Below are 12589 nucleotides of genomic sequence, written 5' to 3'. Positions count from 1 at the left end.
AAACGCGTTACAGCATCCCATAGGAGGTAGGCCTCAATGCAACCTTGGTGCCGCAGCCAAGAGGGTCTCACCAGGACACAGGATCTATCATATGTAGGCTGTATTAGATTTATCTTTGAGAATTTGCATTGCAGAAAAGCGTGTGAAACGCGTCGTGTAAACCTGGCCTTAGATTGTGCCCACAGTCGGATTTCTCTTGTTCCAGTTAGCTCTATCAAGTAGTTTATGTCTATACAGCTGCTTGTCTTTTTGGCTGTGGAGGGTCTAAAACTTTCTAAAAAGTCAAAGAACAGCGAAATGCGACAGCCTTGAAATAATAAACGCGAAGCTACGAGAGAATGAAATCGGTCATAGCTTTCGTTTTTGGAAGTCATTTGTAAATATCTTAGAATAGAAAATATTCTTCATCTAATGGATAAAACTACGAAATTATTTAGGAAAATATAGATTCATCCAAACTAAATTTTTGAATTTTTATTATTTTTTTTTTAATTTTTGTGACTTTCTAATATTGTGCTAAATTTTAAAAAAATTTCCCCCCCCCCAAGATAAAATAAGTAAAATTATTAGAAAATAGATTTTTTTTTTGCTCTCTACGTCAGTGCGTTTGGTCGAGTATTTGGACTTTGTAGCGATAAGGCAAAAAAAAAAAAATGCAGTTTCTAAAGAAACGCATTTTGTTCAGGAGGAGCGCGAGACCCCGGAATTATTTTGTACCCAATGAGTTCGGTCCTCCTTGTGGAAGATCAATTAGAATTGAAGATTGTTAAGGTCGACGACGGGTTCGAAATCCACGAATGAATCTGCCCGATGTTGCGCAGTAAATTGGTGGATTTGATGCGTCGCGAGGATCGATTTGCAAATTTTTGTAACTCTCCTCGGCTTTCTGGGCTTTGCCTACATTGGATTTATAGATGGAAGTCTGAGCTTTTAGGTTTCACAGGGCAGATTGGACTAGGTAGTTTAGGATATCGGTGCTACAACCAACTCGATGGCTCATCATCATCAGATTACGGGTCGAAAATAAGCGAGGCCTACCAAAGACTCTGGACTCTTCCTGAGAATGAAGAGCGATGCCTCATGTGACCCCCTCGTCCTGATGGGAGGAGAAGGCCTATGGTACAGTCTAGCCCCCAGTTGGGTACTTTGGGCAGGTCTTAGGTTGTCCTTCCTCTTTCGTCATCTTTGTGGCCTTTTAATGTGTAGTCAGTATGAAGGGGCCCCCGTCCTGGTGACCGGTTCCCTTAAATACCATTTAGGGCATGCAGAAGGTTTGCATGGGGCAAAATGCATCAACACACACAAAAAAAAACGTAGTTGCACAGGTTGATCTATTGCAAACATCAGGGAGACCTCCTAGAAGTAGAACATCCAGCGAGAAGGAGTCTACGGGCAAACACCAATCCAAGGTTCCTCGTTGACCCTCAGTTGGCCTTCTCTCCTGGCTGCTCAGTAGAAACACTAAAATAATTCACACAGAATAATTTTTTTGTGTCGAAACCCCCTCACAATACTATACAGTCTAGGATGGAAAGGACAAACATCGTCTTGAGAATGTGTAGGCACTGCCGAGTCTATTCTTCCCGGATGTCTCTTCATGCCCCGAGCAGTTTCTTAACCATGTAACCTGGCATGCTATACAGGAAGAGCGCCACCATGGCCAATAGTAGCAACGCCAGGACGATCTTAATGATGAGCCACTTGTATCGATTACAGATGAGGTACTTGATGGATTTAAGCGGGTTGAGGAACCAGATGAAAGAAGTGTCGGGCCGACTGTCCGAGGCAACATGAAACGAGAGAGAAGGGGGAGGGCAGGGGAAAAGGAATGGTGGAACGGGCGAGAGAGTTAGACATTGTTAGTAAGACACAAATTACTGGAGGACACTTTACCTGAAACGGGAAATTAGTCGGATTAGTACAAGTACATTAGTAATGAGGGAGGGGGAGACAAATTCTGTTTTTGAGATTAGGAGGACACAAAAACATAAGATATCTGATCCATTTTCGAAAACAGAATCCAGCAGAAGACAACTTCAGTATCCATTTTGATAATGACCTAATACGCATATCGCCCATGTGGTTTGCAGGGTGTTGGTAGACGACTAGGGATTATAGGTGAACCCTCAGAATGGCAAGGCCCAACAGGATGTTGATATCTCACCATGGACCATTGGCACTATTGGTGCTAGCGTGAAAACGTTATGAAAAACTACTCATTAGGGTTGGTGCTACTCTGTAGGCCCTAGGCAGATCTGCAAGCTACAAATACCCAACAAGATGTTGATGCCCAGTATGGATCATGGGCTAGGCGCTAGAACTCCAGTATAGCGAAGAATCTAGCATGCAATCTAATGGTATTCTTCCACTGGTCACTGACTTTCCTTTAAGATATGAATACCCAACAGAGAATCGATACTCATTATGGATGAATGTCAATGTATCATAATACCAATGTTGACTCTCCACCATGGGTCGAAAGCCATCCTTTAACATGTTGATGTACAAGACGGGTCATTGACTATCCCTCAATTAAGAGACTAGTACTTCACTAATGGTCTATTCCACTAGTGTTAGTATTCCACCATGGGTCATATACTAACCCTCGGTACTAAGCCAGATGTTGGACAAATGTGCCCAGTGTTTCCCTATGAATGTTTTTTTGTTTTTATATACAACACTTAAGGATCGACTCTATAGAACACAGGCATACTCTGCTCATGTGGCCTTGAGAAAATTTAGATATAAATAGGGTTGAGCTGATCTTGAGATTTCAGGATTGATTTTAAAATCCGATTTCTGATCATTTTCCAGCCAATCGCAATAGTGAAATTTGCTCGATCGCCGATCGGAATCCAATCTTTCCCAATCCCAATCAATGCTTCTCTATGGGAAAAGTCACTTTTAGGGTTGATCCGATCTTGAGATTTCAAAATCCGATTTCTGATCATTTTCCAGCCGATCTCGATTGTGAAATTTGCTCGATCACCGATCGGGATCCGATCTTTCCCAATCGCTCAACCCTAGTCAATGCTTCTCTATGGGAAACTTTTAGGGTTGATTCGATCTTGAGATTTCAGTCTGATTTCGGATCATTTTCCAGCCGATCCCGATCGTGAAATTTGCTCGATCACCAATCAAGATCGCTCAATCCTACATATAAACTAATATTTCCACTCACCCCAATGTTCATTATACAATCCAAAAACTCTGTCTTTTTGAAATAATTACTCAAGTGCCTAGGGTTCCATGAAAGCATATGGCTCTTCTAGTAGTAACTCTCGTCTAAGAGATGTGATGGAACTTACCCACATATCAAATGTGACCATAGACTCATTACAGTCTATTGGTGCCGTGTTCCATAATTCCCATACCCATGTGCCCTAAAATTTTCCAGTATACATCATCAATAGTATTTCCATAGCTGCCGACTCCGGATATAATACTACGAGGGTCAAGGAATGTAAAGAAACAATGGAAACCTGGCTAGAAGAATGAGATAGCGAAAGGACAGTACCATCACAGATGTCCTCAGGCTCCGAGAATTTTCTTCACCAAGTATCCAGGCAAAGAGTATAGGAATAGTCCCACCATGAGAAGGAGTAGGATGAGGATGAGTATTTTCAGAATCAGCCAGCGGTAAGTATGCCAAATGAAGTAGCGGATAGACTTCAAGGGGTTGAGAAACCAAATAAAGCTGGTATCTGGCCGACTGGTGCGGAGGAGATGGTGGTGAGACGGAAAATCAGGAAAGAGGAGAGGAGGGGGGCAAGAGAAAAATAAAAGGAGGAAAATGAGAGAGTCAATGAAAGATATAATGGATCTGAGTGGAGGTTAGTAGACTAGAGGCCACATCATGCAAGGACCACCACAAAACCCAACATACAACAGGGTCTATAGAATATACGAGAAGTAGTGAAGACCTGGGCCTAGTAGCCAAGATTGGACAAACGAAGAACAAGAACTCGAAATTCTAACGTATTCTTCTGTAAAACATGACCTATTTTCCATCAACATACATAAATACCCAAAGGGATTCTGGGAAATATATCTTATTGAAGAGTCCATTGAATGGAGCCACAAAGTTTGGATCTACGCGTGAACTACACCCCACATGGACCTTCAGTTCTCTATAGACGCCTTATTACGCCCATCGTCATGGTCCTTCAACCCCAATATGTGGCCACCCCGATCAGTAGTCATGACTTTAATGGGTAGATTGGCCCTGCACCATTTAGGAGAGTTGGAGACCACCCATGCTTTCCACTGTTGGACATACGTTGGAACATTATGATCGGGCCCTTCTATACTTCGAGATATTACCAGTATCAACCAACCAGTTTTTGCGTATGCCAATATATTTAGGGATGAAAACTACATGTACCCCACTTCGGTGAAAAAAGAAAAATCATAAGCATAACCACTGAGCAATGATGTGGACTTTTGGTGGGAGATGGAAGAGGAATCTGAGTGTCAAGTGGGCATCTCTCCCCATGTCTAGAAGATAAAGTGTCTGTACGTGTACATGCTTAGGGTGTCCGAAGTAATGTCTAGCCTCGGCTCTAGCTCGGAATCTTAGTCAATAAGTAACAGAGGCATTCAGGATACGGGAGAACCTGGCCATATGGCAATATGTAGGCATGTCCGTTAAAGGGATTGTCCAGTTTAGAAACCTCGTTTTTATACATCCTATTAGGGTCTTCTGAGTTAATAGAGGTGGAGTCCTCTGTACTGGTGCCTTATTTCTTGGCTAGAGTGGAGAGGGGTTACAAAGGTTGTATCACGCTGTGGAGGACCATATGGACATCCTACTGCTGCAACCAATCCGATCTCAGTTGTAATTGTGCAACACTAATTGTATAGATTTTTTATCTGTACACTTTATGGCCCCATTATTCAGGCACTGAACAGAGATGTGGACATGAAATAAAACGGCCATTGGGCATCCATTGTCTTAGATCCTTCATAGACTTAAGGGATTTGTGAACACTAGGGTTGAGCCGATCTTGAGATTTCAGGATCATTTTTAAAATTCGATTTTCGATCATTTTCCAGCCGATCGCGATCGTAAAATTTGCTCGATCGCCGATCGGGACCCGATCTTTCCCGATCGCTCAACCCTAGTGAACACAGACAACATAGGACATGTTTTATTTTTTGACTGTGGGAAGGTTGCCCATTGTGTTCCATCTCAGTTTTTGCTCCTTGTGGTTGAATGTCGTCACGAGCAGCATAGTCTACATAAACATCTCACAATGGTGGCATACGTCTCACTGGTGACCTTACGATAACTTCACTTACTTTGGTTTTTCAAGAGGATCTGGCTCATTACGACCAAGTCCAGCAGGAGATTTCTCAGCTTCTTCTGCCGTCAGGAGGTGAAGTTCTGCTTCTACTTTACCCTAAATACAAGAAAACACTTAAGCTCTTTCGGTGAACCAATCGCCTTTCCATCCAGCAACCTCTCAACCAATGGGATTTATGCAATAAACTAATGTCCATCTTACAGTTAGCTCCATCTCATCATTTTCGTTCCGGGCAACGAATGGCCACCATCCTTTCACCCTCTTCTGTTTGAAGATCGAGACCATTGGCAAATCAACTTCTGGTGCCACCATGTCTATGGAACATTGCTTTGCTGTCTTCGCTCCTCGAGGGAAACGGTTTAAGTCGAGCTCAATTGCCCCTGTTGGGAAAATATATTAAGGGTTCACTAACTTTTATTTCACCATTATTTTGTCATTGACGTTGTCATTGGTCATCATATTTCCATATCGACCTACCAAGGAAGTCATCAGCAGAGAAGTGGTCAGCGTCCCAAACCTGAAGGGTGAGGCGGGCCGGGATCTTGTATTCGGTCTCATCCCACGAGAACATGGATTCCTTCTTGGAGATGACTATTTTCTCTTCAGCCACCAAATAGTCAAATGGAAAGAGAAACCTCCAGTTGAAATTTCCCTCACCGGTCAGGGAATGGTAGTGGACATCAGTGTCTTGTTTATCTTCTTGTTGACCTTTCAACCACCTGAATATCCCACCCAAAGTCAATGGAAGAATACGGTTAAATTTATTATTATTATTATTATTATTATTAATTATTATTTGTATTATTATTGGTATTTTATGATTATTTAATTTATTATTATTATTATTTTTGTACAATGATCACGTCATGATCCAGCTATTTTCCTCGTTATATGCAGTTTTGAAGGCTAAAATGTTTTTTAATTCATATAATTGAAATAAATGTGTAAGCGGACATTTTTCTTGTGGCCACGGGCATGCGCAGTCGGCTCTGACCGAGGCCTAGAAGTTGTTACTGCCTGTGCCGGAAGAGGCATGAAGAGGCCGGTTCCTGAAGAAGATGGAGGTGGCACTGGCGAGTTCTCTCGCAGCATTGGGGAAGCCCCCAGTGCTGTTTGAGCGCTGGGGCCCGCCCCCAGTGCTGCAAGAGAACTCATTTGCATACCGATAAAAACTGGGTTTTCTACTTAACAGCAGCACAGAGAAGACATCTAAAGGTAGGAAAAGAATAGCCCTTTTTAAGGCTATTTCTACGTGTCAACAAGAAAAAAATGTATTTTAATAGTAGAATCCCTTTAACTACTCCTTTAACTAGGGGGGGATACATTTGAGGAATATACCCTCCTACTATTCCCTGCAGGGAGGCTCTGGATCTAAATGATAAGTCCAGGTCCATATCGTTTCATAACCTCAGGGTTTGTTTACATGGGCCAGGGTCTGCCTCTAGTACAGCGTCCAATGGAGCAAGCTACAATTTTTTCCTGTCAAATTTTATTTTTATTTTATTTTTAAATATCTTTTTTTTATTTTATATTATTTTAGAATATGTACAAATGTAAAAGTTGCAAAATGTTCTAAATTTCTATTATAAATACTTACGATAACAAATTATTATACAATAATATACAACATATAATTTTATGGACGTAGAAAAAAATAGTTTATAATTATTATTTATGAAATTATAACTATATCTCCGTGGAGTATTTTTTAAAATATAATTTTTTTGAATGTTTCTGTTTTGCAGTTTTTAGAATTTGAAAAAAATGTAGAATTTGCAAAATGCTCTAAAATTTCCATTATAAATACACGTTATAATTTTTTTGTTACTAAGTGCACATTACTAATGAATAGCAAAAAATTGAAATAATATAGAAAATAAAATCTATTTATAATATAAAATAACTGATTTTTAGAATGTTTTGTTTTACTTTTTTAGAATTTCTAAAATGCTTTCAAATTTCAATTCTAAATTCACTTTATAATTTTTTATTAAATTTTTTAATCTTCATTATTTAATAGGAGTATAATTTTTTTGAATGTTTTTGTTTTACTTTATTCAAATTTATAAAATTCTTTAAAATTTCCATTTGAATACACTTCGATATTTTTGTTATTCAGTACACATACATGATGACAAATAATTGCACAATAATATACAACATATAAAACATTCATTCATGGATAAAACGCACATGCAGATTCACTCTTCAAAAACGCACACCGGCACAAAAGCCCCTCCCCCGCATGCCCCGTAGAGAAAGGGAGCAGCCAGACGGACAGATGAAATCGCCACCATTAACCGTTAGAGCTAATTTACTGGTATGGTTTCTAACCAATCAGAAGTGACCTTTCTTGGCGGTGGTGGTGCAGGGTACAAATGCCCGGTTGGTCGCCATGGTTAAGTACATTCAGTAAATGAGCTTTACTATCGGAGGAGATGGAATAAATCCAGGAGAGGAAAATGAGAGTCGGCATGCCATGCAAATGCTCCGGTGATGCTCTTTACCCTCTGAATTATCGTTCTTCGGAGTTAACCCCATTGTTACCGAAGGGACTTAAAATGGCCTTTCAGAAACAAAAAGGTTATGAAGACACTTACCTGGATTTAAGAAACACAATGCAAAAATAATGGAGTGTCGGGTAACAGCCCCTTGGTTTTCTTTAAAAAAAAAATTTCTTACGTAAATCGGCAAACACATGAAACACACTGTGTGCAGTCACACCTGCTCCTCAGAGCATCTCTAGCTGGTGGGATTGTGTGGAGGTACCGGGGCCAGAAAGACCTCTCCAGTCCTGAGGGTGGACAACGGAATGAAGAGCAAACAAACCCACCAAATGGAAAGTTACAAAGTTACTTAGATTTTTCAATTTTATCTTTATTTCATTGACTTTAGGTTAAACTGATTAACTTTAAAATTGATTTGTCAAATTTTGTCAAATTTTTTTTTATTCTGTTTCATTTTAAAAATTATAATTTATTTTATTTGCATTTGTAACTTTGCTCAAATTATTGAAAATCTAAATATTTTTAGAAATTTATTTTAGCAAAAAATATATTTAATGCTTTTAAAATTTTCGTAAATATCTCCTAAAAAGTTTATATTAAAGCATCGAGTATTCTTAGATAGTTGTCATTTATTCAATCGTTTCTATACGTCCATAAGCCAAAATTATTTTTTTGTTACTCTGTTGGCCACTTTCATAGTAGATTTTAATGATAGGACTTTACCCCAAAATTTTTATGTTGGGGGTACAATTAAATCATTATTTTTTTTTTTATTAGATTGTGAAAAACATTTTTCTTGTATATGTAAAAATTGTAAAAACCAAATAAAATAAGATTTACAAAAATCTTTTATTTTTTGCCTAAAACACAATTTTTAAATTTTTTAAATTGTAATTTTGTAAACTTAGAGAACACAAATATAAAAATATTACAATAAGTATCCAAATAATGTAAAATATTCATACAAATATATTCTACAACTACACTAAATCTATCGGAAATTATAATAAATTGAATGAATTTATTCAATCTTTTAAATTTAAAAGTGAACCTAAATTTTTTTTTTTTTTTTTTACATTTCTCCTGTTTTGGAAATTCAAAAACATCTTAAAACTCAAGGCCATGTTTGAATTTATTTAATACAATGCACAAAATTTAAGGTATAAAAATATGATATAAATGCCCAAATAATATTAACATTCACACATTAATACATCGCGACTCGATTAAATATAAAGATAATTATATAAATGTATTGAATATTTTGAATATCTTAAAGGGATCTTATCATTAAAACTCGATTTTTTGTCCCTAACAGGTAGGAATAGCTTTAAGAAAGGCTATTCTTCTCCTACCCTTAGATGTCTTCTCCGTGTCGCTGTTCAGTATAAATCCTGTTTTTGTCGGTATGCAAATGAGTTCTCTCACAACACTGGGGGCGTGCCCAATGCTGCGAGAGAACTCTCTAGCACCGCCTCCATCTTCCTCAGGAACGGGCTCTCTTCGCGTCTTCTTCCGGCGCTGGCTTCAAACTTCTAGGCCTCAGGCAGCCGACTGCGCATGCCTGCCGGCCACAAGAAAATGGCTGCTTACAATACTGTGTAAGCAGCCATTTTCTTGTGGCCGGCGAACACGTGCAATCGGCCTTCCCGTAGGTCCGAGGCCTAGAAGTTTGAAGCCACCGCCGGAAGAAGAGGTGAGAAGAAGACCTGTTCCTGAAGAAGACCTGTTCCTGAAGAAGACGGAGGCGGGGCTGGAGAGTTCTCTCACAGCATTAGGCACGCCCGCAGTGCTGCGAGAGAGCTCATTTGCATACCGACAGAAACCGGGATTTCTACCGAACGGTGGCACGGAGAAGACATCTAAAGGTAGGAGAAGAATAGCCTTCCTGAAGGTTATTCCTACGTGTTAGGGACAAAAAATTGAGTTTTAATGATAGGATGCCTTTAACACTTTAGTTCTAATTTCTATAGATCAAAATTTTTATTTAATTCAAATTTATCTATTTATATCAAATTTATATGTTTCAATAATAATAATAATAATAATAATAATAATATTCATTGTTAAGAATTATCGCTAATTTTTTCAAAAAATTGCTCTTCTGTTTTGGAATTTTAAAAAAACATCTTACCATACCATGCCATGATTTTATTGGTAATGGCAACTAAAGAAGAATAAACAAAATACACAAAACCAATTTTTTTTTTTTTGCCCTCAAAAACTGAAGAGTAATTTCATGTTATGCAAATAACCCAACAGAACCACCACATGGCAACCCAAACACGAGCTAGAGATGGGAGCGGGCCAGCAAGGAATGCAGCAGACCAGTGCAGTTCAGTGCAGTGAGACAAGCAGCAATGAGTGACAGGGGATATGCACATTCTGTTCGCCCAGGGAGAAGGGGGGAAGGCAGGTTAGAAGGGGAAGGGGATGGGCCGTGGGTGTGAGAAGGGGACGGGCCGTGCATCATTACCCCTTAACATAGATGTCAGACATCTTCTCTCCTGTCATGAAAGCATCATCTTCTAAAATCACTTCATCAGTGTTCCAAATTATAACACGCAGCTCAAAACTAGTGGACAACAGCACGACGATAAACACCAAGAAGAGAGACAAAATAAACCAAACAAAAAAAAAAAGCAAAAAAAAAAAAAAAGCAAAAATTTTTTGTTAATCACGCACAACACAAAAGCGTAAAACCGGCAACAACAGCAGCATAGGAACCAGTGTGTGCGCCACAAGTGTACACAGAAGCCCACACGTAACACAAAGGCAGATGCTTCGTCTTTTTCACTGGTACGTACCCCCTGACAAAAATGTCACTAGACTTTTCTCCTGTGAAGTAATCATCATCTTCCAGTATTACCTCATCAGTATTCCATATTATCACTCTAAGCTCGTATCTGGTAAGGAGATAGTGAGATTAGTGAGACGTGGCGCCATGACAGGACCAGGGGGGATATCGGAGAGGTTGGAGTCGATCACCTCCTGGTAACACCGCAACGTGGCCTACCTGAGATCGAAGGGCTAGGCTTACTATTGGGTCGTGATTTGTATTACAATAAGGCTAAGTTCACACGGGGGGCCGTGGGGTGGATTTTGGCACCGAGAGTCACTCTCGTCTCAAAACCCGCCTGCCACGACGGTCACGGCTTCCAACAGTCGCGGCTTCCCCCTCTGGAGTCGGCTCAAATGAACGGGCTGACCCCGGAGGTTGCTGCTGCCAGGCGGACGCCGCGGGTCAACAAGCCGCGGAATCCACCTTAAGAAAGGGCAGGCTGCTTCTTGCCGCTCACGGAAAAAAGTAGCCTGGCAGTCTCCATAGACCGCCATTGTGAGGAGGCGGATTATGACGTGGATTACGCGCCATAATCCGCCCCCTCTGTGCCCGTGTAAACAAGCCCTAAGTCTACTTTTTTAGTTGATATAAAGTAATACATTCTTGTACAAAAAGTTTCCGACTACATCGGAGATTGGAGGCTTCCTTGGCAAAATTTTTACAAAAATTTTCAGTAAAATGAAAATAATTCAATTGGTGGTGTAAAAAAAACTGGTATGGAGTCCTCTTTTTTGGGAGGTAATGATAAAATAATTTCTAGAACAGAAAAGTTTCTGACTAGGTTGTAGATGGGAGGCTTACTTATAAAAAAAAATTAAAAAAATTAAGTATAAATCACTGTACTAGTAATAATAAAAATACGACCATTTGTGGTGTAATAACATTTTTCATGGAGACACAAGCGAGTTCTTATACCAGTATAGGAGGTCAATTCGAGGTCAGAGTGATATGAAATTGTTTTGGAAAAAAGTTTTTGAAAAATTTTTTGAATTTTTTTGTAATCACAATGTTTTACTGTAAGTAGATCATATGTCATAAGCTCGACCATGACCGAATTGGCTAAGGTTGCCTTGCTGTTTCTTTCTTTGTCATCATTGTCACATACCGTATATAGACTTATAAGAAATAAATACACAAAATAATTTCCGGGGATATAATTTAACTTACCTGATCTGGATTATTAGTTATTTAGAGATTATTAATTATAAAAAAAAACAAAACAAAAAAAAAACAACATCATATACAGTAATAAAAAAGACCCCTAACCTGTCCACAATGGAGGACATTATATTGTGAGCTTAAAAGGATCAGGCCGATCAGGGGGGCGGGTCCTAATGACCGCCACTCGTTAATATTAGTCAGGCTGTGCAGGCAAGTGCAGCTCATCGACCAGTGACATATTGGAAGACTCTCTTTATACAATTTCTTTGTTGTAAATATATCAACAATAAATTCAAAAGAATTTTCTGACCCCTCAAGATAGGATTGAATGGGCAAAAAAATGTAAAAAAAATAAAATAAAATAAATTACGATACAGTTTAATTTCATATTTAAGGGTCACAGAGATGCCTAAGAATACACTGAAATGACCTGCTGGCTACAGCACTGACATCACCAAGGGCATCAAATATATATAAATGTATAAGAGATAAGTGGGGTTGAGCGATCAGGATCGGAAAAGATCGGATTCCGATCGGCGATCGAGTAAATTTCACAATCACGTTCCGATCCCGCCTAAAAAAGATCGAGAACGGAATTCTGATCCCGATCACTCAACCCTTACCTGCAACTTACCTTAACTGTAACTTACCTGCACAGAACTGCTGCCGCTCCCCAGAGCTCCAGGCCGTTGTTCTCTGTCTTCTGCTCTCACATTCACACGCCGGTAGAGTGCCGTGCGCGCCCCCGCCTCTCTAGGCTAGTGTTACTGATG

The 12589-nt window shown here is 39.5% G+C and overlaps 1 protein-coding gene across 6 annotated transcripts in view; it reads right to left on the bottom strand.

Moving 5' to 3' along the window:
• OTOF (otoferlin) overlaps positions 1 to 12589 on the bottom strand; it is a 188936-nt gene that overhangs the window by 1141 nt on the left and 175206 nt on the right. For 2 of the 6 annotated variants that reach the window (XM_075269340.1, XM_075269341.1), the window contains exons 42-46: positions 10621 to 10719; positions 5784 to 6025; positions 5508 to 5686; positions 5302 to 5402; positions 1121 to 1776 (exon numbers count right to left, since the gene is read on the bottom strand). In XM_075269340.1, the coding sequence (XP_075125441.1) occupies positions 1596 to 1776; positions 5302 to 5402; positions 5508 to 5686; positions 5784 to 6025; positions 10621 to 10719 (802 nt within the window). In that variant the 3' untranslated portion in view covers positions 1121 to 1595. Of the gene's footprint in view, positions 1 to 1120; positions 1777 to 3517; positions 3713 to 5301; positions 5403 to 5507; positions 5687 to 5783; positions 6026 to 10289; positions 10389 to 10620; positions 10720 to 12589 lie in introns of those variants that run through there. The other 4 variants (XM_075269337.1, XM_075269339.1, XM_075269338.1 and 1 more) reach the window with 4 other exon arrangements.

The sequence above is a fragment of the Leptodactylus fuscus genome, chromosome 3, assembly GCF_031893055.1.
Source record: "Leptodactylus fuscus isolate aLepFus1 chromosome 3, aLepFus1.hap2, whole genome shotgun sequence".
Lineage (NCBI taxonomy): Eukaryota > Metazoa > Chordata > Amphibia > Anura > Leptodactylidae > Leptodactylus > Leptodactylus fuscus.
The sequence above is the reverse complement of the archived record's forward strand: the minus strand, read 5'-3'. Positions and strand labels throughout refer to the sequence as shown.